General features: G+C 49.6%; 2 protein-coding genes and 1 long non-coding RNA gene across 4 annotated transcripts; 1 reads left to right on the top strand and 2 right to left on the bottom strand.

Moving 5' to 3' along the window:
- Positions 1 to 68: 68 nt before the first annotated feature.
- KRT1 (keratin 1) lies at positions 69 to 5,585 on the bottom strand. The gene is made up of 9 exons (XM_059185260.1): positions 4,955 to 5,585; positions 3,719 to 3,933; positions 3,354 to 3,414; positions 2,841 to 2,936; positions 2,506 to 2,670; positions 2,248 to 2,373; positions 1,494 to 1,714; positions 960 to 994; positions 69 to 868 (listed from the first exon to the last, which is right to left on the bottom strand). The coding sequence occupies exons 1-9, from the start codon at positions 5,549 to 5,551 to the stop codon at positions 534 to 536; spliced, it is 1,851 nt and encodes a 616-aa protein (XP_059041243.1). The 5' UTR covers positions 5,552 to 5,585; the 3' UTR covers positions 69 to 533.
- Positions 5,586 to 13,598: 8,013 nt separating this feature from the next.
- On the bottom strand, positions 13,599 to 26,268 carry KRT77 (keratin 77). 2 transcript variants are annotated; one of them, XM_059185259.1, is made up of 10 exons: positions 25,935 to 26,267; positions 25,630 to 25,877; positions 20,975 to 21,189; positions 19,811 to 19,871; positions 19,204 to 19,299; positions 18,098 to 18,262; positions 16,561 to 16,686; positions 16,221 to 16,441; positions 15,771 to 15,805; positions 13,599 to 15,181 (listed from the first exon to the last, which is right to left on the bottom strand). In XM_059185259.1, the coding sequence occupies exons 1-10, from the start codon at positions 26,200 to 26,202 to the stop codon at positions 14,871 to 14,873; spliced, it is 1,746 nt and encodes a 581-aa protein (XP_059041242.1). In that variant the 5' UTR covers positions 26,203 to 26,267; the 3' UTR covers positions 13,599 to 14,870. The 2 variants fall into 2 exon arrangements, with proteins under 2 accessions (XP_059041242.1, XP_059041241.1); XM_059185258.1 differs by having other exon boundaries at positions 25,630 to 26,268.
- LOC131838718 (uncharacterized) lies at positions 16,331 to 21,067 on the top strand. Its single transcript, XR_009356680.1, has 3 exons — positions 16,331 to 16,480; positions 16,594 to 16,747; positions 20,987 to 21,067. It is a non-coding gene; the product is annotated as an uncharacterized LOC131838718 (long non-coding RNA).
- Positions 26,269 to 26,678: the final 410 nt, after the last annotated feature.

Here is a 26,678-nt window from a genome sequence, read left to right as displayed (position 1 = left end):
AGAGAGTGCCATCAACAAAGGAGATTGAGACTCGTAGAGAATTTCAAAATGCAGTTTATTGCAGCAATACAAGGAAGGGGGGAGTTTAAGACCTCTCCACAAAAGACAATCAACTTGCTCACACCTTATATACAAAACCAAAGCAGCACAGAGCTTGCTCCAAGAACTAGGATACTAAGGAGTGTCCAGGGCATGTGCTCCATGTACAACAAAGAAGCTATGGTTCTAACCATCCCTCATCTGGCTGACTTAAGGAGATGCTTTGAAATGTAATGTGTGTAGTGGTCATTGCTAGACTGTTTCTTGGGTAAAGCACAAAGCAGGGTCACAGCCAGAGGGACTGAGATTGCCACTGATCTAAAAACTTATTTGGGAAGCAGAGAAGAAAGGAAAGAGCTGGGGAACTAGGGTGAACTAGGGTGTAACTAATGATAGCTCTTTTCTCCAGTGAGGTTGGGGCAACTGCCCTTGGTCTTGCCAAGCATATTTGGTAGTGATGGAGAGGGAGAGCTAACATGTTAGAGGACACCTCTTTATCTGACAGCTCTGGAATAGCTGGTGGAAACAAACTTCACGCTGGAACTGCCACTAGAGGTCTTGGTACCCCCAGAGCTGGATCCCCGGCCTCCGGAGCTCCCACCGCCAGAACCCCAGCTGCCGCCTCTGTGGCCTCCACTGCTGCTACCGGAGCCGTAGCCTCCGCCGCCGCCGCCTCCAGAACCATAGCTGCCGCCGCCACCACCTCCAGAGCCGTAACTGCTACCTCCAGAACCATAGCCGCCACCGCTGCCGCCGCCGCCGCCGGAGCCGAAGCCACCGCCTCCTCGGCTGCTACCTCCACTGATGGTGGTGTGGCTGGTGTTCACAGCTGCAAGGGGACAGTCAGTTATCGTCAGCCCCACTCCCTCTCCAGCCCAGCAAAACCTTCACATGCCCCTGAGAAAGCAGCTGGTACTTACACACGCTCACGTTCGGGGTACACTCTCCGGACATCCTGTAGGAGGAAAAAGAGCAAGTCTCCCATGATTCCTTAGCCGCACAAACCCTCTCAGCAGGGGCAGAGACTCTCCCCATTTGGGACTCCTACTACCCACTTGATCTGAAACCCAATCCAGTGCCCTCGGGATCCCAAACTGCTGCCATTTTCTCAGCGTGAACACAAACAGGAAGAAATCACCATAGAAAATAGACAAGAGTCTTGCAGAGAGTGCAAATTAACAGTGCCATTGACCTTCAGGCCAGATGACGTCTGAACCCTCCTAGATGGAGAATAAATTATTCCTTCTCAAAGCACTTCATACAGATGCTCTAGCCCTCCAAACAAGGTTGGGGTCCCAAAATGAGGCCTCATCTTTCCTCCTGAACCCAGTATCTTTCCTCTCCCCACACCCAAGACAAGCTGCAGTCCCTCGGCTGCATGCTGGATGGCAGTCAGCCTACAAGGGAAGAAGCACCATAAGAAATGGCCAAAGTGCCCAGGGTTCTGTCCTCACCTGCTTTCCTCTCCTTCCAGAAGGGTTCTGTAGGTGGCGATCTCCATATCCAAGGCCAGTTTGGTGTTCATCAGCTCTTGGTAGTCACGCAGCAGGCGGGCCATGTCCTCCTTGGCCTTCTGCAGGGCGTCCTCCAGCTCGGCCAGCTTACCCTGGGCATCTTTAAGGGCATTCTCACCACGCTGCTCGGCATCGCTGATGGACTGCTGCAGCGCAGAGATCTGAGAGAGGAGAAGCTCACATGTCACTCACTCTCTTATCACCTAATACCACCCTGGGCACCTCAGTGAGGCTGGTACTCTCAGTCCAACAGAATCACAACAGTTTTAAGTCCACTTATGGCTCTAGATAACACATCACTGCCTCTGGATAGCTAGTCACTGAGTTGACTTCCATAAAAGTCCTTAAAGGGAATACAGAGCAGCCTCTCCTGGCCCTGGCTTGAGGCTTCTCCACCCTTTCTCCCTTTTTCTAAATGTCTACCCCGAAACCTCCTGATCACCTTTCCTCTCATTCACCAAGTCTTTGCCTCATGGGCTAGATCACTCATGACCATCACATCCATTTCTCTGCTAGGTCATTTTCACAAGCTTCCCTAAAGAGAACCCAGCATGAAGCCTGAATTGTGAAGACCAGAATAATCACCAAAGGCTTGGAACGGACTATAAGATTCTACACTAGAAAAGTGTCCTCCAGTTACCTGAGCCTCCCTCCCCAATGCCATATAGATATAGCTGAAGGAGGGAACAAATACCTGCTTCTTGACACTATCAATTTCAGATCGCAGTCTCTGGGCCACCCGATTCAGCTCTGAAATCTCCATCTTTGTACTCTTCAGATTGTCCCCATGTTTGCCAGCAGTTATCTGGAGCTCTTCATACTAAAGATGGTAGATCAAGTCAATTAGATGTGGCAGCATATACCATGGCTCACACAGAGAAATATAAGAGAAGACACAGGACAGCAAGACAAGACATTTCAGGAAAACTGGCTAGACATTCGGCTCATTCACCTTGGTCTGGTACAGGGCCTCAGCCTCAGCCTTGCTCTTCTGGGCAATCTCCTCATACTGCGCTTTGACCTCAGCGATGATACTGTCCAGGTCCAGGCTGCGGTTGTTGTCCATGGACAGGATGACATTTGTTTCACTGATTTGAGTCTGCATCTGGGACAACTCCTGCAAGACACAACAGCTCAATGACTTAGAATGTTAAAACAAAACACAGCTTAGACAGAGGGAGGAGGAGTCAGGAAATGGAAGATATATCTTTGTTCTTCTGGATAGTGATGGGCACAGGTTCAGAGGCTCTACATTTGGGTAAATGTGGTCAAAAACAAAGGACTTACTGCCTGGTAGAGTGCAGTGAGGAAATCAATTTCCTGCTGCAAGTTGTCAACTTTGGCCTGAAGGTCCACCTTAGTCATATAAGCAGCATCCACATCCTAGAGGAACAATGGACATCACAAAATCATGTTTTTCCCAGGATGAGTCCCTCTCACCAGCTGTGAGGGGCTTTTCCAGTAGAACAAACATTTGGAGTCTCCTACACATCTTTCTACACTAGGCAGATCACAATCCCTAGACTGCCCCACCCCTTGGAATCACAATCACAGGACAGCTCATCTGAGCTGCTAAGAACTTGCCTCCCCACCTTCTCTGTGAAGGGCTGAGAGAACTGGAGAAGCAAAGGGCCTGGAAAAGCCTAGGTCCATGATAATGCGGGGGGGGGGGACCTCTATTCATCTATTCATCAGGCCCCCACCAGGTTCTCCACATCATGACCTCCTTCTACTTAGTAATTGGAGACCCTTTTCTATTCTTTATTTCAGATGTGAGGTCCATCCCACAGATTTGCTCACCTTCTTGATGGTCACAAATTCATTTTCTGCATTTGTCCGCTTGTTGATCTCATCCTCATACCTGCAAGGAAATCAGAGGGATTTGGATATTTGGAGAAGGTGAGATCTGAAGTTCAGCCTCCCCAACTGAGATTGGCATCACCTGTCATTGCCTCCTGTAGCCTAGGACAGCTTGGTCACCCTGTCCTTTGGAGCAACCAAACTTCTAAGCTATTTCCTACTTCTGAGAAGAGGAAGAATTCTAAAAATGCTAAATTAATTGGTCTCTAACCTAAGAAAATATATCACTGCATACTCTCTTAGCTTAAGACTCGTAGTCTTAACTTGCCACTTTCTGGAAGGATTGCTTGGTCAGTCTTCCTTACTTGTTCCGGTAATCTTCCACCAGGTCTTGCATGTTCTTCAATTCTGAATCCATCCGAGATTGGTCACTCTTCAGTTGGTCCACTCTCCTTCTAAGATTGTTGATGTAGGACTCAAAGTAGGGCTCTAAGTTGTGGGTCCGAGTGGAGGTGTCTACCTGCTGCAGCAGCTCCCATTTTGTTTGCAGCACCTGGTTCTGCTGCTCCAGGAACCGCACCTGAGAACACGAGCCCCCGTTACCAACTGGTGTAGAAATGGAGTCCGCCGGCCACTGAGAGCCATAGGCAACCACAGTGAGACCCATGCCTTGTTTGAAAAGAACTTGTTTTTTCAAGTCCTGTTTTCCTGGCCATGGCAGTGAAATAGGAAGAAAATCAAGTTCGCATCATTTTTTGGTACAACATCTAACTCGCTGTGAATTCACAGAAGCTTTAATTTCCCTGAGAAGGGTAATTACTATACTGTCACAGCTGGAACTTTTGAAAGGAGTAACTAGACAGATACCAGACAGCAAACCCCTGTATAAAATTACTGCAATTATACTTGAAATAGATACATGATATTTAAGAGATTTGCCTTTCCACTTTTTTTAGGTAGATTGCCACAAACATTGGTACGCATTCCATAAATATTCACACTTTCAGAGGGATGTTGGGGAAATCCAAAATGGAATTTGAAATCTATTGTGGATAACTTTGAGTTGACATGATTGATGATTAAGCAAAAAATAAGAAATGGTTTACATATTTTTCCAGAGGTATACTCAGAATATCAGTATTTTGAAAAACTGCTACGAATGTAACATTTTTAGAGGGCTGAGCTCCCTGACTAAAAGCAAAAGATGTTTGGTGCTACTTACTACATCCTTTCTGCTACAATATCACAGTGCACTCTATTCACCCTCAACTCCCTTTAGGAAGACTTTTCCAGAGCTCCCATTTGCCCCCTAGAAAGCTGAGTTAGCCCCATTTCTATTTCCTTCATTCACCATATGTTAAGTAAGCCCCAATTCAGCTCAAGAACTGAATGAGAAGACTTCAAGGTGATGTCATATTGACCCACAGACTTCTTTGTTCAAGAGAGAGTTTAGTCATTAGAATCATTCACAAGAATACTTCTAATGTATCTCCTAGAAGACAATTCTACGAAATCCCCAAACAGAAACTTGAGGCTAAACCCCAAGGGATCTGAAATGGACCAAGAGCAGTCTTCCCCATGCACTGAGGAGATAAACTCACCTTGTCAATGAAGGAGGCAAACTGGTTGTTGAGTGACTTGATTTGCTCCCTTTCTTGAGTCTTTACTTTTTGGATCTCGGGGTCAATCTCCACATTAAGGGGTTGCAGAAGGCTCTGGTTGATGGTGACTTCCTGTATGCCACCAGGGGGGCAAACAGGCCCAAAACTACCTCCACCAAAACCACCTCCACCAAAACCACCACCCCCAAAGCCACTACCCCCAAAGCCACCACCCCCAAAGCCACCACCCCCAAAGCCACCACCACCATAACCACTACCAAAGCCACCACTTCCAAAGCCACCACCACCAAAGCCACCACCACCATAACCACTCCCAAAGCCACCACGTCCACCTCCTCTGGCCACACTTATGGAGATACTTTTACTGCCACCAAGGTTGACAAGGCTGCGACTTCCAAAACCACCACCGCCACCACCGCCTCCACATCTTCCCCCTGAAAATCTCCCGCCACCTCCCCCACTGTGGCGCACAGAGCTGCTAGTGCTCCTGCGTTGGAAGCTGACCACTCCGGCAGAGCCAGAGCTAAAGCCCCCTCCGCTCCGGAACCCGGACCTAGAACTGAAGTGTCGACTCATGCTGCCTTGGAGAGAGTTGGAGCAAAGTCGGGAAAGGAAAGGAGCTCACACTCCTCTACCCCAAGCACAGAGACTGTCCCTTATATACCGGGAGCACATCTGGGCTTGGTCCTCGAGTCAGCGGGACGCAGAGCCTGTCAAGGGTTTGGCTTGCCTGCAGCCATACAAGATTTTTACGAGCCTCAACAATACGATAAACACTACACACCTAGCTCCCAGGATAGCTCTCAAAATTGCTGTGCGTGCAAGATCAATCGTGTGGTAATCATTTTATCAGACAAAATCTCCCTTTAAGTGCTGTGACCTTGGGAAAACAGGACCCTGCATCTGCCACCTGGTGCTTCTTGGTAGGATTTCATAACCTCCTGTCACAGAGATATGTATATTCCTGTTCTTGCCTTTGCCCTTGTAAGCTGCGAAGTGCACTGTCCCCTCAAGCCTGGCAGGTGCAACTCCTCACGCTCAAATCGGCAGAGGAACTCTCTGGCCCATATCTATGATGACTCTCTAGAGCCCAGAGCTCACCAAGTCATATGTCTGAACCCCAAATAAGAGCTTTAATAAGTGAAAAACTCAAACAACTTATTTCTATTACATGGGCTTTAGTATTATAGGAAGAGACACTAGCAGAGAACAGGATGGATGGGCAGGTGTTCTAGAAGGGCCAGACGGAAAGACATGCTCTTTCTGAGTTTGCCAGTTGTTCTTTTTCCTCAGACACAAGCTGGGGCAGGAGACAGAGACACCAGCAAAGGAAATTGGTGCAAACAGAGGGCACAAAGATGCCCATGGAAAAGCTTAGAGAGCTGGGAGGTAACCAGTAGAACCTATTCCATACATTTTGTAAAGCCAAGGGGTAGAGGTGAGGCTTCACAGGGGCTTAGGGAACAACAATGGGTGATGTGGAGAGATGACTGTAGACTTGGAAGAGAGGACAACGATGTGCGTCTGGAAAGCCTGATCCGAGAAGTGAACGCTGTTTCTGGACAATTGTAATGGCCATAGTAACAGGCACGATACTAGCTAAGATGTGTGAAAAAACAAGCACAGTACCAGACCCTGTTCTACAGCTTTTACATGTATTCACCTATTTCATTTTTACAACTCTGAGACAGATGCTATTATGCTGCCCGGTTTTAACATGGGGAAACTGAGGCACTGAAGCTCAAGTTTACAAAGGCAGTAAAAGGGCATGGAGGGGACTTGAACTGAGGATGTTGAGTGACAGTGTGCAGAATCTTCTAACCAGCAGTGTTGTATGACACCACGCGATGATTTTGGGGTGTGCTGGCTGCTGCATGTAAAGCCAGATGACACAGCCAGCTCCCCACCTCAGAGAGCTTCAAAGGCAAGAGGCCCGTTCCATCCCTTCAAATCCTTAGTCCCAGGCATATGCAAGCACTTGCAAAGCACCTCAACTCACTCACAGAAGGGGAGATCACAGGCACAGAGTTCAGTGGGGAGGTTTCACTTCTATCCAAGTGCAAGAGTGTCCAACTGCATACTCCCAGAGGAGTACCCCTTGATCAATCTTAATGAACAGAAGTGAGTGGGGTTGAGACGGGGAACGACCTGAACCCCACATAGACTTCCATTCTGCGAGTCTTTAGAAGTCCAGCCTACTGCCCACCCTTGCACATGAACACAGAACTGAAGAGTCGGTGAGAAGCCAGCGTTAAGTCCAGCCGGCTCTGCGCAACTCTGAGTGGTAAATCACAGGCCTGTGCAGAAGGTCCTCACTGTGGAATATAAACCTGGGGAGAAGGGGGGGGGGGGGTCCTGCGAAGACCCTCCAGCCAGGGCCCTGTGTTCCTAAAGCAACACAGCTACATGTCAGTCCTCCCCAGCCCGTACCTCACTGCTGAGTCTTGTCCCTCCTCTTTTCCCAGTTTTTGCGCACACCGGTCTCCAGAAGGTGCCCTTCACTTCTCCACTGATCCCCCTCTGCGCCCCATCTTTGTGACTCTGTAGTCTGGGACTCGGTCCTAACACTAACATCCGTGGGCTGCTAAACCAGCCATGTGTCTGAAGAATGAGTAATTCAGATCCTGTTCCCAACTAGGAGTAATGGGACCTGGGACGGTCTTGGCATGGTAATGACTGTTGCCTAACCATCTCCTGACAGGCAATCAAAATTCTTTTTGTTAAGCATACTCCCCTGGGAGACACGTCGCCCTGCACATTGATTCCTTCCAGCAGTTTGGAGGGGTGTGCGCCTGGATATGCAAGCGTGTGTGTGAGTGAGTGTGTGTGTGTGTGTGTGTGTGTGTACATGTGTGTGTTTATTCTCTCAACTTTGCCAGCCAACAACAGATCTCTCAGGGGCCCGTGCTCCCATCCCCAAACTGAGAAACTGACACTGGAAGAAAAGAGGTGGACAGGCATTTGCTAGACAATTGACAGAGCTGCAAAACTGACTGTAGGGGGTACCGTGAGGAGGGAAAGTTGGAGGGAAAAGAAGAAATGAGAAGGCATAAACATCACCATCAGCGGACACTTGTGCACTTCACCTGACCGAGGAAATACACCAACACCACCCCACGGGAGCGGCGAGAATGAAGCAGTCAAACTGTTTGGACCCATTTTACAAAGTGGAGAACCGAGGTGCAGGGAGGTGAGGGGACTTGCTTAGACACTCCAGCCCAGAAAACACACATCTGGGACTAGAACCCTGGTTCCCTGGTTTCAGTTCAAGTGTTCTTCTAAACCTGAGAAGGGGCACAAGGACGGGCAAGTGGAACGGCGTCCAGCAATCACAGCATGTTCCCATCTTCAGGGACTCAAAGACCACACCATCTAAGCCACCAATCAAACAAGGTTCCTTGCCCTCCCTTTGCCCTGAGAAGGCAGACTCAAAGAGGTCAAAAAATGTGTCTAAGTCGTGTAGTTCGTTCCTGGGAATTGTCCAGTTTCTGAATTAAACTTCTATTCTGTTCCCACCACTCACTTTTTTGGGACCCCAGCAGGACTGGAAGCCGCCATGTCACCAGCCGGTCCAGCTCGTCCTTCCCTGCCATGTCCCCAGGACTGTGGTGAACATGTGGAGATATTAAAAAGTAGACATGGGAGAAAGGTGTGAGCCACTCACCCTTCTTCTGGCTTTCTTGCAGGCCCTACATTTAAAGAGAGCATGAAAAAGGAGAGAGGCACCCATACCCACAGACACCGACTACATGCTAGGAGCCATAGCTCATCTAAAGATCACCCAAGGTCCTCACAGTGGTCACTAAGATTAGCTTCATTTTAAAGAAAAGGCAGCTTAGGTCCATGGAGGCTTAAAGACATGCACCCAAGCTGACAAGCCAAGCCTGTCAAAGTGTGAGAACATGCCTGCCACCATCCCAAAGATCTCCTCATGTCATGCCCCCCCCACAGCCTACAGCTTTCTTGCCACCCCCTCGCAGAGCCTCACACCTTGACCTTTCCACTCCTGTGCTTTGTCCAAACCAATCAACTCTCTTCCCTCTTCCTTTGCTCCTCTCCATCTGTCAAACCCACTCACACTCTTCTCCCCCCAGTGGGCCATGCAGCCTGTCAGTGACCCACTTCAAACTTCTACTCGTAGGCAAGCTCTGGGGCACCCACAATCTCAATTGCTGAGCATTTGGACCTGAATCAGAATTTGTCCATCAGGCCTTGAGAGCAAATGTCTCCATCTCCCCTGCTCTGCCAGGCAGTGGACAAAGCCCACTGTTCCAGGAGTTTTCCTTGATTAAAAGCACTCGGCTTCTCCATTGGTTTCTTTTTCTCAGCTCAGTTGCTGCCAGATTCAAGTGCATAGTCACATGTGTATGTATGTGTGTTTGCTAGTCCCTCCATTGTTCTGGAAGGCTTTGAAAGCAAAACTAAGTCCTCTGGGTTTTTGGGTGCCCTCCTCACACCCCCACTTGCTCCAGCCTCCCACGCAATCCCCTCACTTGAAAGGTACCCCATCCATGCTGGATATCAGAGTGCCAGAGCACCTCCAATCTCGAGGACACACACACACCCTGGAACTGATCACTGGGATGAAGCTGCCACAGGTAGGCTGTGGCCATGGGCAGGGCCAGGGGTGGTGATGTTTTGATAGCTTTTTGCAGGGACTAAGAAAAAAGTTGAAGAAAGACATGCAATGACAAGTCACCCAGCCCCACGGGACTCCACCAGGGACGTAAGAGAAGGAAATTTCAGGGGAGTGGGGAAAGCTGAAGGCTGGGGGGCATGAAGGAGAGCCACAGACAATGGGGAGGCGGGGTGAGATGTGGAAAGCTGGCAGCCAGCAGAGGAGGGGCCGAGGCTTTTTAGGCAGGAAGGAGAGGTGCTCAACTGGGGCAGCCTGCTCAGGACAGACAGCAGGGAAGGAGGCCCCCAGTGGCTTGCTAGCAGTGCTGGAGCAGAATAAAGACCAGGAAGGAGGAAGCCAAGATGGGCACATAGGAGAGGAGAGGTGGAGGTTGTCTGAGCCAAGGAGTTAGCCAGAGACCTGCTCCTGACTGCACATCTCTAGCTGTGTGACTCTGGGTAGGTCCCTTGCCCTCTCTGAGCCTGAGTTTCCTCATCTAAAAGAGGGACTGCATCTACCTTAGAGGGAAACCGAAGTGTAGGAGATGCTAGATAGAGAGAGCAGGAAGGATTCTCTCTCACTATTGCATTTGGAAGGCTCCAGAGATGATATAACTATCAGGAAAAGCTTTGAAACAAGCCCCTGTTTCACTGGAAACTCAAAAGACCCAGAAAGGCAGCTTATGTTCTTGCGATGAAGTCATCTTGTGGGTAAAAGCCTTGGGGGAGGAGGCTGTTAAGTCTATAACAGGGAAGCTAGGGGCCCAACACACACAGGATGGAATGCTGAGTGCACCTGCACCCGAAGGGGGCTAGGCAGCTGGGAATTACTGTCACTGTGGAATATTTGCTCTGTAGGGTGGGGACAAATCCCATGGCTGAGCATGCCCGAACAGGTATGGAAGCCAGAACACACCCTGGGAGCCCCCAGAAGCCTTTCCAGCCCGGCACTGGGACATTCAGAACCAGTCTTCCATGCTCAAGTACCTCCCAGCATCCCAAGTTCCCAGCTCAGTCTTCAACAGAGTGTTGACCAACCTGAAGACACAGTTTCCTGGACTGATTGGAAAGCTGATAAAACCAGGGCAGCAGGTCCAACCAAATGATGGGAGTTACACCGAGCTTGAAGAGGGCCTATTGGAGCACATGGCTCATAATTGGAAGATGCATTCTGGGCCAAAGGTCCAGCAATGGAGGGAGAAGCAACGTTCTTCACAGGCTTCCTGATATCGAGGACTCTCTCAGCCCAGAAACGTACACCTTGTCCAAGGTCAGACAGAGTTAGAATTTTATTGAGCCAATGCTTGCTCCTCCTGTCATTGGTTCCTAGACTATAATCTATGTAGATGAGAAGCTGGTGGAATTAAATTTAGATTCTCAGAGTGCCCTGCCCTGTTCCAGACTCTCAGCGTGAGAAGCAGCTGGCAAACTCTCCCTGGGAGTGGCCTCCTGCCCTCTTCTGTGTTCCCTCTGGCCCGCCCCTCTGGTTCTTAGTGGTTAGGCTTGCTTGACTCTCCCTCTGAGTATCAGCGCTGTGGGAATAGCACTACCCAGGAGCAGGGATGGAATGCTTCCTGGTCCCTGGAAGGACCACAGGTGTTCCCCCCAGGCCTCCCCCAGGGCCCATGAGAATCATAGAGATACCACATGTGGATGCATTTTGTACATGGTTAGAGGGCTATGGAATGGCTGCTTGTTGTCACTGGGGTGAGCTACAGTGAGAGGTATTTGCTCCTAATGGGATCTCATTGCCTCTAACAAGAGTATTGTTTATACCAGGAAGCCTCCTCTGGCATCTTTTAGTGCTAGCCCCCTTGCTCAGGCCCAGAACATGACACTGAGGCTTTCCTTGGAGTCTCCTTGGACTTCCTTGGCTAACTCCTCTCTCCTTGCCCTACATTTCTCATGCCCTGACCCTATGGAATCTCTGTTCAAATATTCTAGGATTCAGGCACATGGTTCCCTCCATCTGTCCCATAGTTCTCCATCATTGAGAAGGTCAAAGTTTCTGAAGAGAAAGAGCAGGGCCATGTGTTTTGGAACAATCCCAGTTACTGCCCAGAAGGAGAAAGGTGGGTGAGATGACCTCTGATCCACCTTGCTGTGTGTTTTGATCCAGAGCCAGCTTGGATTCCTTAAGCACATCATATGCACATGCATGTTCCCAGGGAGCATCAATCCACACCCTGGACTAGGTCTGGTAGTGTCAGAAGACTTGGGTTCATTTCACAATCCCCAGGGCCTCTCCATGACTTGATCCTTCCTTGGCATCTGAGCTTAATTTTCCCCAATGTGAAATTCCTTTTTTTTTTTTTTTTCAGGATCCACCACATGAACTCTTAGGGCAGCAGAGGGATGAATGGCCACTGCACACATCTTCCCACATGTCCTTCAGTCCCTCCCTCAACCTCCTGCCAGTTAGTTAGTCAACCTCTGCTGGAAATGTGCCAATTCCTCATGCCTCTCCCATCTCAGGATCAATAAAAGTTGCTTCTTATCCTGGGCCAAATCTGCTGCAGTTCCTACCTATCCATCTGGGTCATCAGCTGGGGTCAACCCTTCTTTGCAGGGAAGCTCATCATATCTTTGCAATTAACTGTCACATCTCTTCCCAAAGACATCCAGGGCCTTCCACCATCCCCCTTTGGCCAGGGTTTTGGTCACCCACTGCCACCACAATGGCCACTGGCATCTGAATGGACTCCTCTTAAGTAATGTCCTCAGAGTGATCAGACTACAGAAGAGCTAAAGTGGATTCGGAACACTACAATCTTCCTGATCCCCACACCCATCCCCAGTGGCCACCAACAGCTGTTGGTTCATGTGCTGTCACTGTTGGCGGCTGAACACTCTACATCAAATCATGTTTACGCCCACTGCTGTTTTCTCTCTTCCCATCCCTGTCCCATGGGGTTTTTTTTACTTCAAATGTGGCATGGCTTCTCTCTAAGTCCTCTCTCCTTCCCTTCAGACAGCTCGTCTGCCCATCTCTCCTTTCCCTGCCTATTCCCCCACAGGGCCATGGCCAAGGTGCGACGAGGAGAAACCTCTCAGAGAGCAGGTAGGGGTGTGCGTGGGAACACACTGTCTTATCAGTATGGGCTGCAGCCATATTTGAATGAATCCCATATCCAAACTGCCATCTGTACTCCTTCAGGGAAGGAGAAAGTAGGTCACGTCTTTTATGTGACTTCTTTACACAGACTCAAAATATCACATAGGATAAAGTGGTAGCTTAATTTGCTCCATTCTTGAATATTGGCATCTGTGTTTTCCCCAAAGGCATGGATTCCAGAAACCCTGCCCAGGACCCCCACTGGGTAAATGGGTTCAGTCTTTTATCTTCTGAACTCATGTCTCCTGGAAAGCCACTCTCTCTCATTCACACACATTCACTCTCTCTTACCTTTGAGTCTCTAGAACACTAATCCCCTGTCTGAAGGGCCCTTCCCTCAGTCTCTGCCCACACCTACTTCTGCTCTGTTCCCCAGTCCCATTCCACATTCTAGCCTAGGAGAGCCAAGTTCAGGGGTCAACTTCTCTTCCCCAGCATTGGCACCTATGGCAGGTCCCACCACTCCTGCAATGAAGGGTCTGCCTGTGACCACAGGACAGACCTTGCTTCCACCTTCAGACTAAAAGGTCCACAGGGACACATTGCTCTGATTTCTCCTCTTTCTGAACTCTCCCCTTTTCCATACCCTAACGTTTAGATTGTGAGTACCTGAAGATTCAGAAACATGTTTAGTCAATACTGCACTCCCAGGGCTAAGGCCACTGCCTGGCACACAGCAGGAGCTGAATAAATGTGTAAGTGACTTTGGAATGAACAGCCACTTTAAACACTAGTAAGATTATGTCTGCGAGGTCTTTTAAGATCATGTGTTACTCATTTAATAAAAAATAATAAAAATAATAATTTCCAGATATGAATAATTGCCGAGGCCTGCAGAAACTTAAGAAGAAATCACCTATCTCTGACTCAACAGTAGTTTGAGGTCACAGAAAATTTTATTGTAGAAACACCAAAAATGTCAAGCCCTTCAAGGTACAACCTTCAACCAGGAAATGATGAAGGGACCCCCACTGAGCCCGTCTGAGGTCCCAACAGAATCACGGACTTGGAGGCTGCTTTAGGACTCAGCAAGGAAGCGAAGGTGACTCCAGATCTCAGAAGCAACACTGCCCTCCCCCTCCCCCTCTCCAGGCCCGCTCATTGGCTGATAGTTTCCCCTTCCTGTCCCCTCCAGCGCATTGCAAACACCTGTGAAGGCCTGAAGGAAAGGGTCAAATTCTCCCGAAGTGCCCAGTCACAGAGAAGAGGAAAACAGAGGGGCTTTGAGACCCCAGGAAAGGACACCAGGCCAGCAGCTTCCAGACTGGTCAGGATAGAACCCTCCTGAGACCCATGCTTGATCCTCCAACTCCTCAGGGCCTGGCACATGGACACAACAGTGCTAGGCTGCATGTGCCCAGCCTCCTGGACAATTCTCAGGAAGGCCATTATGGAGCAGAATTCAGGAAGGGCCAGACTGACAGAGAATGGAACTGGCAGGAGGGGTAGGACAGAGCAGAGCTCCACTGCTTGCCCACTGACTCCTCTATTCACCAGTAATTAGTCCTCCCAGGGGACAAGGACACATGCCCTCTGAAATGCTCCCACCTTGGGTTGTTAACCCAGAGAACAATGCTTAAGACAGAGATGCAGAATCAGGACCAGACACGACTTTGTGGTGTCTGATGAGGACAGCAAATCCATACTCTCCACCGACGTGAAAGCATGAGGCTAACAGACCAACGGACAAGAATGCGTCCGTGGCACAGAGGTTCGCCTTGCCAAGCGACTGGCCCAAAGTCCTCATTCTGCAGGTCCCCTAAGGGATGGATTACTGTTCACAGGGCATCTCAGGTACAGGAAAGATGCAGGAAACCTGATATCCTTGACATTAACTCTCCATCATCCGCTTGGTGGAGAGTCTACAGGCTGTCTTTCTCCAGTGCTAAACTGGGGCCCTGGGTGTCCCCAGGGGCAGGAGCAGGGCCAGCTGAGTGGAGTCTGAGCCGAGAGCCGTCTGGCTGTGATTCTGACCGCCAACCAGCGCCCTCCAAAGCCAGATCTGCAGTTTGGGGTTATCCACCTGCTTCCCCCTCTAGCGTGGAATGTGTTAGCAAAGCTGCTGAGACCCAGGAGAGAAAGGTAAGTGAGAAGGGTTCAGGAAGGGCGCGGGGGAGGGGACAGGATAGCGCCTTGCCGGCGGGGGTGTGTGTGAGCCTCCCTCTACTCCAGGATCCGCTTGTGGGAGGTGTTGGTGGAGGTCTGGATGATCTGCACGCGGGAGGAGCCGCCGCTGCCTCTGCCCGCGTACTTGCTGCTGCTCCGGCTGCTTGCTCCGTAGCTCCTGCCGCCGCCGCCGCCACCCGCGTAACCACCTCCGCTGCCCCCTCGGGAGCCCCCGCCGTAGCTGCCTCCGCTCCCACGGGAGCCGCCGCCGGAGCCCCCATAGCCGCCGCCACCGTAGCCTCCAGAGCCACGGCTGCCGCCGCCCCCTCCGCCCCCGCCGCTGACGGTCGTCTGGCTGCTCTGCACAGCTGTAGGGAGAGGGTATCCCCAGCATGGGTCAGAAGGGCTGGCCAGGGCACCAGCCTGGACCTCCCCCCTGCACCTCTCTGCACCCTCCTTCCGGCAGCCTCCTGCATCCTTAGTGGCTGGCCGCATCTGACTTGCAAAAAGTTACCTCGGATGAAAGGCTTTCCCTTTTCAAAGTATTCTTCATAGGAGAAAGCACTGGGTATTTTAGGGAACTAATGAATGGTTGAATACTACATCAAAAATCAATGATGTACTATATGTTGGCTAATTGAACATGATCATAATAATAATAAAAAAAGACAAAGCACGTCAGGACCTGCTTTCATTATCCATACACCCCGACAAGTTCTAAGCTGCTACTGATTATTAGGTCTCGTGAACACTAAAATACATTAAAAACTAAAATCGTAACAATTTGGTTCAGGGAATTTTTCCAGGCTTTGCAATTTGTTGGCTCACTGTTTTTTTTCACCGTGCAGGACTGGAAACTAGAATGCTGAGCGTGGTCCTTGGCTGGTCAGCCATCCGGGGCCCTCCCTTTGCCCTGCCCCGCCCCAAACAGCCCACCCCCTGGGCCCTGTGACTTACAGATGCTCACATGGCTCTGCAGCTCCCCGGACATCCTGTAAAACCAAAGCACACACATCAGCCAGACCAGCAAAGCCCAGGGGAATGCAGGTGACAGCCTGGAAACATCCGGAGCAGAGACATTCCCCTGAAGTGAAAACTGTCCCCGAGCTTTAGGGAAAGGTGGGTGCACAGGCTAGGGAGTCAGGGAGTGTGGGGCTAGAGAGGGTTTTAAGCAGTTTCTGGAAGCCATTTAGCACTGGCTGCATGGCTTAGGCTGGGGTATAGGGGCATTCTGCTGGGAGGCAGGGGACTGAAGACAATGACATATCTTCTGCTTCTGATTTTAATGCTTCTACTCAGCCAGATCTACTCATCTTCCCAGAAAGCAAGGACTGTTTTCTCTCCAAATAGTCAGTTTCACCACCCCATGGGGGCAGCCTGCACGCTGGCCCCAGAAGCAGGGCCCACCTGCTCTCCTCGCCCTCCAGCAGCTTGCGGTAGGTGGCGATCTCCACATCCAGGGACAGCTTGGCCCCTAGAAGCGCCTGGTAGTCACGCAGTAGCCGCGCCAACTCCTCCTTGGACTGCTGCAGGGCGTCCTCCAGGTCCCCAAGCTTCTGCCGTGCATCCTGAAGGGCCTGCTCTCCTCTCTCCTCTGCATCCGAAATGGCCACATGCATCTGCTCAAGCTGCCCAGGGGACGGTCGCAGAGAAGAACGGAATGGGAGGTGAGTTTCAGGAGCCCCATCTGACAGGGCCCTGTGGGGGGTGGCGTGTCCGGACAGCCCACCCTGAGCATCTTTCTCACCTGCTTCTTGACATTGCCGATCTCTGCCTGTAGCCTCTGGATGGTGCGGTTGAGCTCAGCGATCTCCATCTTGCTGTTCTTCAGCTCGTCTCCGTGTCTTCCCGCCGAGATCTGGAGCTCCTGGTACTGAGAACAAAGACGGCATCATGGTCAGCCTGCTGCACTGCAGGAGGCCCTCCTTGAGGGAGTGAGTCTACCTTCTCAGGCCCCACCCGAATCTGCTCTCCTGGGACAGTTCCCAGCTATGCCCCATCCCCAGAACCGTGATACCCTGATAACACACTCACTCTTGTGCCAAATGTCCCTCATCTGAGCCATGACACCCCCCCTACACACACACACACACACACACACACACACACACACACACACACACATACAGTCTTGTTCAAGCCGCCCTCTTTCTCACCAGTCTCTGGCCAGACCCAAATCCTAGACAAAGCTGCTCCTAGATGCCCTTTTCCACTTACTTGTTCCCTCATCTAGGCCTTACTGCTGGCCTTTACCAACACCGGGACCTCTTCCCTTTTTCCAGCACACCACATTCCTTCCTAGCCTTTTCCAGGATGGTTTCCCTAGCAGGCAAGACCTGATTTCCTCAGAGGCCTTCAGCATGCCCCTTGTTTATTCCCATTCTCCTCTCTATGTCATTTCTGTATCTATGTGGCCCCATCAGTAAGCTCCCACAGGGCTCAGGAGGAGGTAAGGTGGCAGGGAGTGGGGAGAGTTGCTGGTTCAAGGGAAGCTCTGCATTCTGATGCTTTCCCTGTTGACCATCTACCTCCCTGGTCTGACACTGAAATCCACCCTGCTCGGAATGCCTGCCTATAGGGCAGGGGGACAGAGGCCCTCTAGGATTGGTGTTGAGAAAGATCTCAAGTGCCAGGAGTTCAGAATGAAGGAACCAGCCTTTGATCCTTAACTACAGTTTTCACCCTCCAAAAAGGTCTGAGTCCACTGATAATAAATAAGTAATCAGAAATGTGCCCGAAAACTTAGCCACAGAGATGTTTATGCCATAAATGAGGGTATATTCTTACCATGGACACCATGCTGCTATTAAAATGATGTATAATATTTAATGTCACAGAACAGCATTCACAAATAATAAGTGAAAGACAAAAGTACAAAACTACAGTTTAGAAGATATCATAATGGAAAAAAGCAAGAATAAAAAACATCATAAGTGGTTTAGGGAATGGGTTTGTAGACAGGACACCTAAGTTTAAGTCCTGCTTCTGTCCGTTACCTGCCATAAGACCCTATAGAAACTAGGGAAGGTCATACTCCACTATCTTCAAAATAAGGGTAGCCAAATCTTTACCTTGCAGGCTTGTCATAAAGAGCAAATGAGATTAGATAGGTTATATATACACATATATATGTGTGTGTATATATATATAATGTATAGAGATACATATATGTATGTGTGTATATATATATATATAACTTCCAAAATAAGAGGAAGATGGTAGAAATTCTGAGGCTATGTCTGGTTTGGGGTACCAAGTCTGGGTAGAAAATCAGCAGTGCTCACCTTGGTCTGGTACAGCGCCTCAGCTTCATCCTTGCTCTTCTGTGCAATTAGCTCATACTGGGTCCTCACTGCATCAATGATGCTATCCAGGTCCAGGAAGCGGTTATTGTCCATAGACAAGATGACATTGGTGTCACTGATATGGGTTTGCATCTGGGACAGCTCCTGCAAGGCATGGAACCCAGGATGAATCTTTCCACTTTCCTCCTGGGGCCTCAGTTTCCCTCTCCTGTCCCCTCAAGTCTCTTTGGGGAAAACAGAAGTCTGGGCCAGATGGGAGTCTTGGGGAAAGATCTTTGAATAGGTGTTCACCCCAAGAGGTACCTTAACTAAAGGTAAAGGCCCCCAGACCTAGTCTCTAGGGAGAAGAAAGGAGCATGAATCCAGAGCCCTTGTAGGCACCCCCTGCACAAAATGCCTCTCCTGTACCCTCTCTCCCTGCCTTAGTTGGCTTGGCTGCCATTTTTGGTTGGGCTCTCTGACAGGCAGACTTGTTCCTTAAGAAATACATGCAGCCATTCCCTCACTTTTGAGCCTGGGCTCTACTGCCAACTAGCTAGTGACTAGCTGAGGGACTGAACTAGTGACTGAGTCTCTGAGTGCCTCAGCCCTCTTATCAACAGAATGAAGACCGAGACATGGCAAAGCTCCTCGCACGACATCTGGCCCAAGGTAGACATGGCAACAGTTAAGGTCAGGGGTAGGAGCATATTATCCCTCACCACTGCAGGCTTCATCCTCATTCCCTTTAGGATCCACATTGTCCTCTCCTACAGAATTCCCCAATAGCCCTATTGGCTTCCCAGCACTGATGAAGATTTCTGGTCGGCTTTCTTCCTGTATGTGCTGGGTATTAACCTCATGTCTAGGTAGAAAAAAGGGCTATTCCATCTTCTCCCTCAGGACCCTCCCTGCCTCCCATCTCCAGCACCTGCACCCAGGAATCTGAGCACTGGGGATTGGGAGATTGACTCCAGTCCCACAGAGCTGAGGTGACTAGGGAGAGAAGTTCCTAGTGGGTCATGTTGGGTTTCAGGCCTCCACCTCCAATAGCCCTTTGTGACATGTGAGGAAAGAGAAGAGTTTCTCATGAGGACTGAACTTACCATATCAAATAAATACTTCAGGAAACTGATCTCTCCAAAGAGGACATTCACCTTGGACTCCAGGTCTACCTTGCTCATGTAAGCAACATCCACATCCTGATCAGCAAACAGAAATAGTCTGACTTTATTGTCCAAGTGTTGCCTGGACGCTCACAGGGTGACCCAGGCAAGTGGCTAAACCTCTCTTGGTTTATTTCCTTGACTGCAAATTTCCTCACCTCACTCAGGTGAGGGACCTGCAAAATCTCTGGCTCTCCTGGCCAGAAGGAAATGTGACACTAAGCCCTTCATCCCAGTCATTCACACACAGCGCCTCAGGTCCCTCCCCAGGTCTCAAGGCTGCACATGACTGACAGGTGTCAATTGATTGAACTTTGCCTTCAGGACTGTAGAGATAAAAGTACTCCAGGAAGTCTCAAGATTGATATCAACATCACTTTCAGACTTAACCCCTTCAGTGCAGGGGCCTTCATTCAGGCCACACCCTCAACAAGCTGCCCCCAGTGGTCACCATTCCCCTCTTGGTCACATAGTATCCCACAGTAGTTCCTCACTCTGCTCAGCCCCCTGGGCCCACTGTCCCCCTGGGATCACCCCCATCCTTCACCTTCTTCAGGACGACAAAGTCATTTTCAGTGTTGGCCCTCCGGTTGATCTCTTCCTCGTATCTGTAGGGGGGAGTAAGAGACACAGATAGGCTGCTGAGGCTGACCTTGGCTCCTTGAGATTTTTCCTCACATCAGGCAGCTTGGAATATTCAAACTTTTAGTGCTAGACTTTCACTATCCCCTGCCACTCTCACAGACAAGCAGCTGAAACCAGTTCTGGGCCTTCCAGGTCAGTACAGAGGACAACAATCCAAAGTGGAAAATGCAGAGCCACATAGAACCACCCTGAAATGTCCTTCTTTCTTTTGATGTTTTACCTTTGTAAATTTGTTGCACTCACTCATTTTTTGCAGTTGAGAACATAAATAGCCACTTTTGCTAAATTGTTTTAAAGAGAAAAAAATGTCACCTACCATGTTGCCCCCCAACACCTTCAGTGTGAATTTCATCTTGCCCTTTTGGAGCCACAACCTCTTGACTTTCTGATTGGCATGTCAGGGTGGCGTCAAGAGTAACACCCTGCACTGTCACATGGGGAGAGAGAAGCCATTCGGTTGCCTACAGGATGCAGGAGCAGCTGATCTGGCATTAGACAAGTCCTGCCATCCCTACAATTCTGACTAATAAAAACTAGTGCTTAGTATGTGCAGACACAGCCTAGGAACTCATCAAGCATAATGTCATCTAAACAGGTGGTTCTCAAAGTGTGGTCCCCAGTCCACCAGCATCACGTGGAAGCATACCAGAAATGCAAACCCTCTGGTGCTTTTCCAGGCCTACTCAACCAACCTGCTGCACACTGAAGCCTGAGAACCCAGATCTGCCTGTCAGAGCAACCCAATAGGGAGGGTGCTTACCATCCCTACTTTACTAAGATAAAAACTAAAGGCTTAGAAAGACAGAGTTGCAAGCAGTCAGAAAGTGGCAAAACCCACTAGACCTTGGCTCATCTGGGCCCAGCACCCTGAGGATAGTCTGCCCTTCCCACCCAATACAACTGAGAACTATCCTACCCGAGCTGCCATAGGCAAGATGGTGCCCTCTGTGGTTGTACAGTACAGAGCTAGGTAGGGACCCTGGTCCCCCCTGACATAGTAACACGAAAGCAGAACATCTTGCCCCTGAATCAGTTCTTGGCCCATTTACCCTTCCTGGGGTCTCACTTGTTCTTGTAGTCCTCCACGACATCCTGCATGTTCCTAACTTCACTGTTCTGGCGCATCTGCTCGGTGTTGAGGAAATCCACCTGCCTCCGCAGCTCACTGATGTAGTTCTCCAAGATGGGCTCCAGGTTGTTGGTCCGAGTAGAGGTGTTTACCTGCTGCAGCAGCTCCCACTTCGTTTGCAGCACCTGATTCTGCTGCTCCAGGAATCGCACCTAACAGCAAGAGACTTCCAAGTTCATCCTGGGCTGTGGGTCCAAGAAGCACCCCCACGGGTAGCAAGTCTGGCAACCAGACAGCATATCTGACCTCAGAGAATCAAGATGGTCCCCCTTGGGATCAGAGAGCTTCCCTTTCTGTGGGATCAGGACACACAGAACACAATGTGGTTTCTGATGGTTGATCAAGGGCTATAAGGTCAACTTGCCTAAAATTAACTCTGAGTTACTAAGCTAACTCTGGGGGCACCTGGCACCTGGGTGGCTCAGTCATTAAACGTCTGCCTTCAGCTCAGGTCATGATCCCAGGGTCCTGGGATGGAGCCCTGTATTGGGCTCCCTACTCGGCGGGAAGCCTGCTTCTCCCACTCCCACTCACCTCTGCTTGTGTTCCCTCTCTCGCTGTGTCTCTCCCTATCAAATAAATAAACAAAATCTTAAAAAAAAAAAAACTAAGCTAACTCTGATTTTGATGGTCAACCACCTCCAGTGGAGTGCCTTCTTTTCTTCAGCTACAGCCACGTATACCACAGAGCTGTCACTCCCACACACCACACCCCCAGCGTAAAGAAATGCAGCGTAAAGAATGCAGAGCGTCTGAAACATTAATATCCAAGGCTCATTTCTCTTTGAAATGTTGTCTGTGATTGAGAAGAGGAGACAATAAGAGGGAGGAAACAATTTGACTAAGAATATGATACTGATTTCTGACCAAAACAGCCTGGGTGCCCCCATCCTGCGGGGTCCACCATGTCCATTTCCTACCAGTGTATGTTTCAGAAGGTCACCTCACATAAATGCTAACTCAGAATTTTAAAAACAAGTTGCCCCACTTCTTTTATAACGTTTTATCTACTCGTTTGGGAGACAGAGAGCATGACGGGGGCGGGGGAGACAAAGGGAGTGGGTACGCAGACTTCCCGCAGAGCAGGAAGCCTGAAGTGGGACTCAGTTCCTTGACCCTGAGATGATGACCTGAACCGAAGTCAGATGCTTAACCAACTGAGCCACCCAGGTGCCCCATTCCCACTTTTTAGAAATGTTATATAATGCATAAGCATGCCCTAAAGTAAGGACTTTGGGGTTATCTAGTGTTTGGGAAATACTCATGTTGCGATTCCCTTCATTAACATTCACTGACATGGAAAATGGAGAGTGGACATCATCCTATATTCTCACTACCTCTTCTTCCAAAACTGGGCACAGAGGTCAGGTACAGGGTCCAGAGAGCTGACTGGCTGTGCAGACCAAGTGCATGGATTGTGCTCCGCAAGATTGTGATCAACCTTCACCTTACCCCCACAGGTGGCCCTTAGATGGAGCCTCCCTTCCCACGCCTTAGGTGAAGATAGGGGATGCCTCTATACTTCCCTCGGGTGCAGAAACACACACACACGTGTACACACACACAAACATTCCAGAATCCTCCTGGGAGTTGTGTATGAGGACAAACCCACTGCTTGGTGTGGTCAGGACAGAACCCTGAAGACACTCCCCTACAATGCCACCCAGCCCTTAGGACTGCCCTTCCAAGGGGCCAGCCTTGTTAACTCCCTTTGAATTTTTACTCTAGGCTGGGAGACAGTGAACACTATTCCCCATGGCTCATATTTTTAGCTTCATTAAAGCAAGAGTTAAGGCAAGCAGATCTCACAGGTTGTCTCAGCTTGAACGCCCTCCCAACCCCCGCCATGGGAAATTCCTGCCACCTGGCCTAGTTTTGTTCTAGCAGCATTGCGAGGAGGTAGACAAATCAAACAGACATGGGGTCTCAGCCCTGTGCTCAGTATTGCAGGAACTGAAGGAAAAAATTTCATGGACCCACAAGGAATCTCCACATCAAACAATGAGGGGCAGGTTAGCCAGAGGACCTTCTCCCTGTGCACATACACGATAACTCAGAGCACATCAGCAAAGGAACCCATGGTTTCGTCAGGCCACCCAAACTGCAAAGGCAGAGACTGGGTGCAAAGAGTGCCAGGCAATTTTAGTAGGATTTAATAGCTAGAAAAATCACTGAAAGCCATTGTGTTTTTTCCCAGGCCCCCCAAAACATACCTGGGCTATGTCCCATCTGTACAGATGAAACTAGCATCATGCTGAGCTCACCTTCATTCTGGAAAAAGCATACCCCTCTTGACTTGTCATGCTCCTCTCCCTCCTGTTTATTACAGTCCAGCCCCAGCGACCTCCTGCTGCCTCCAGCAACTCTTTGCCTGGCTAAGCATTTACCCTCTTGATCTCAACTAAAGTGGCATTCTCCTGGTGTCTCACCTTTATAGCCCTCAGTCCCTTCCCCGGAGCATCTAGTGTGACTTGCCGTCACTTAGTGCTGTTTGAACATAACCCTCCTTGGCTGGGGGAGCCTCAGGAAGGCAGGCCCATGTTGGCTTTGATCTCCTGTGAACACAAGGTGCTCAGACCCATAGACACACAATGCCCAACACAGAGAAGACAGTTCATAAGTATTGTGGACTAGTGAAATGCTAAGGGCTTTGGAATTGCCTCCAAGTGTAGACAACTGTCCCTCTGAATAGACTAGAAACTCCTAGAAAGCAGAGACTTTGTCTGTTTTGTTTATAATTGAATCTCCAACACCCAGAATAGGCTGGCATATGATAATTACTCAATAAATACATGTTGAATGACAAGTCTAGTCAGCCCTTCAGGTGTCAGGCTTGGACACTCAGAGAGTAGAAATAGACACAAAGGCTTTTGTAGAACCAAAGGCAAGGATAAAGGACCTCTAGAAGGAAAGGGGGGGTGTCCATCTATTCCCATGGGGATACCGGCCTGATCTTGTTCAGCTGAGCTTGAATCCTCTATGCCAGGGTGGTAATTGCCCTGGATAGTCTACACCCAGAGGCATTTGAAATATACAGTGTGTCAAATGGCCTTAGGGACAACGGAGAAAAGTAACACAGGGATAAGGATGGATAAGGATGCTGGTATGTAGGTGCTACTTCGAAAGGGAAATCAGGAAAGGTTCTGCTAAGATAGTGGCATCTGAGAAAAGATCTGAAGGAGGTGAGGGATCAAGCCAGACCACTCTCAGGAAGGAGCAGTTCAAAGCAGAGGGAATGGCAGGAGCAAAGGTCCTGAGGCAGGCATGGGGTACTAGAAGGGTCAGGAACACAATAGTGTCCTGGTAAGTAAGAAAGAAACAGGAAAGGAACATAGAGGGAGTGAAGGGTCACTGCAAGCAATGAGTTTGTACCTTGGGGAGCTAAAGTCCAGTCCTCACTCTGTTCACCAAAATTTGCAGCTTGAGAGATGTTCTACCCAGTGGTGGCAATGTTGCCTCATTCTCACAAATGCAATCTGGGAGTGAGCAGCAGCTGTGGGGCGGAGGCTAGATCACACAGGGCCTTATAGGATCTTGGCTTTTATTCCAAATGAGACAAACAGCCAATGGAGTATTCAAAAATAGAAGTGATACAATGATACAATGTTCTTAAATGGTGGCTCTTGTGTGACTCTGAGAATGGACTATATGAGGGTAAGGGTGAAAGAAGAAAGACCAGATGAGAAAGTAGAGTCAGAATCCACTGCGGTAGCCATGGGTAATCTGCAGTCAGACCACAGGTCAAGCGCTGGCCTCAACACTGAATTCCTATGGGACTGAGGGAAAGTCACTGAGCATCCAGGGGTCTTTGTGCCCCAGAGTGCTTCCCATTACATCACCAAGAACAAAGACATTTCTGGGGTGCCTACAGGGTCTACTGTGCCTCCAACTCTGGACAAAAGGAAACGCTGGAGGAAAGTCCTTATCATAGGCCTCTACCAGCCTCTACTTGCTGACCTGGGTCTGGACCAGCCCTAATATGAAGTTTAATTAAGGAACTAGAGAAAGGGGCTATGATGGCTCCATCTGGCCCATTCTTGGAACAGTGATAGAATCCTATGAAGGATATCCTATCCAATGAAGGATAGTATGCTATTCACTTTAGCCCCTAGTAATACCTCCAGAGCATTCGTCTAGACTGTGCCATGGTTCCTTGAGGCCGGGACCTGTGTTCTTGTCACTCTGTAGCACCTGACACGGTATCTGACATATAATAGATGCTTAGTAAATGTTTGTGGGATGGATGTGTGGATGGATGTGTGGATGGATGGATGGATGGATGGGTGAGTGGGTAGTTGGAAAGTAAATAATGATGAATGAGAATAAAGTCACTACACCATGTATTTTTTCTGTGGGACATTTTCACACTTCTTACCTCCTTTCAGGCCAAAAGGAAAAGACAAATCCCCTCAGCAAGTCAAATTGAGGCCTAATGAAATAAATGCTTTCTTAAGGTCTCAGAACATATACTTCTGGAAGTGACTGTCACCACCAAACTGAGATAATACAAGGTGGTAAGAGGTGGCAGGGCACAAGGCCCTCTCAATGATTTGATCAGGGGCCAGAGATCCCCCTGCCCTTGAGGTACTCACCTTGTCAATGAAGGAAGCAAACTTGTTGTTGAGGACCATAATCTGCTCCCTCTCCTGGGTCTTGACTCTCTGAATTTCAGGGTCCACCTCCAAGTGAAGTGGCTGAAGGAGGCTCTGGTTAATAGTCACCTCTTGGATGCCCCCTGGGGGACAAGAAGGACCAAAGCCCCCAAGCCCAAAATTGCTACCCCCAAAACCACCTCCTCCATAGCCACCACCTCCAAAGCCACCACCCCCAAAGCCACCACCTCCAAAACCACCTCCCCCAAAACTTCTGCCCCCTCCTCCAAATCTCCCTCCTGCACCCCCACCCTGGCAGAAACCACTAGCACTTCTTCCCACTAAGCTAATAGAGATGCTTTTACTGCCTCCCAGGTTGTAGAGGCTCCTAGAGCCAAACCCCCTGGCATGGCTCCCATACCCGCCACCACCACCACCACCACACCTGCCTCGGACCTGACACACAGACCCCACAGCCCGACTCCCACCGCCAGAGCCTGCAGAAGAGCCTGTGCTATAGAACCGCCTGCTCCTAGAGCTAAATGCTGACTGAGAGCTGAATTGGCGGCTCATGGTTACTAGAACATCCAGAGAAGCAGCCAAAAGAAAAGTCCCGGCTGGAAGGAGGCAGAGACCCAGGAGGAAAAGAGCTATGACTCCTTTGACAAGACAGCTGGCTTAGTCCCTATATATACATGCATTCGCTGGGCTGGGCACCTTCCGAATCCTGGGAGGGGAATATTTATGTTTAGTTTGCCTGCCAGCAACATCTGTTTAAAACCTCACACCTATGAGTTGCAGAAATTGTACTGTAGATAAACTTCCCCAACTTGATCATTTATCATTCATCTCTTGCCATTTAGAGATCAGAATGCAATAATCTCTCAGGACCGAGTTGCTGGAAACTCCTATACAGTTTCCCCCAAATCATTAGCTGATACCTTCCTGAGAAATGCCACCGTTGAATTGTTTGTCTTGGGGTGTGACCAGGGAGATCTGGGGCAAAGCTAGGGGTTGTCTAGCTGCCTTTGATCACAGCTGGGACAGGG

Source organism: Mustela lutreola, chromosome 8 (genome assembly GCF_030435805.1).
Source record: "Mustela lutreola isolate mMusLut2 chromosome 8, mMusLut2.pri, whole genome shotgun sequence".
Taxonomy (NCBI): Eukaryota; Metazoa; Chordata; class Mammalia; order Carnivora; family Mustelidae; genus Mustela; species Mustela lutreola.
The sequence above is the reverse complement of the archived record's forward strand: the minus strand, read 5'-3'. Positions and strand labels throughout refer to the sequence as shown.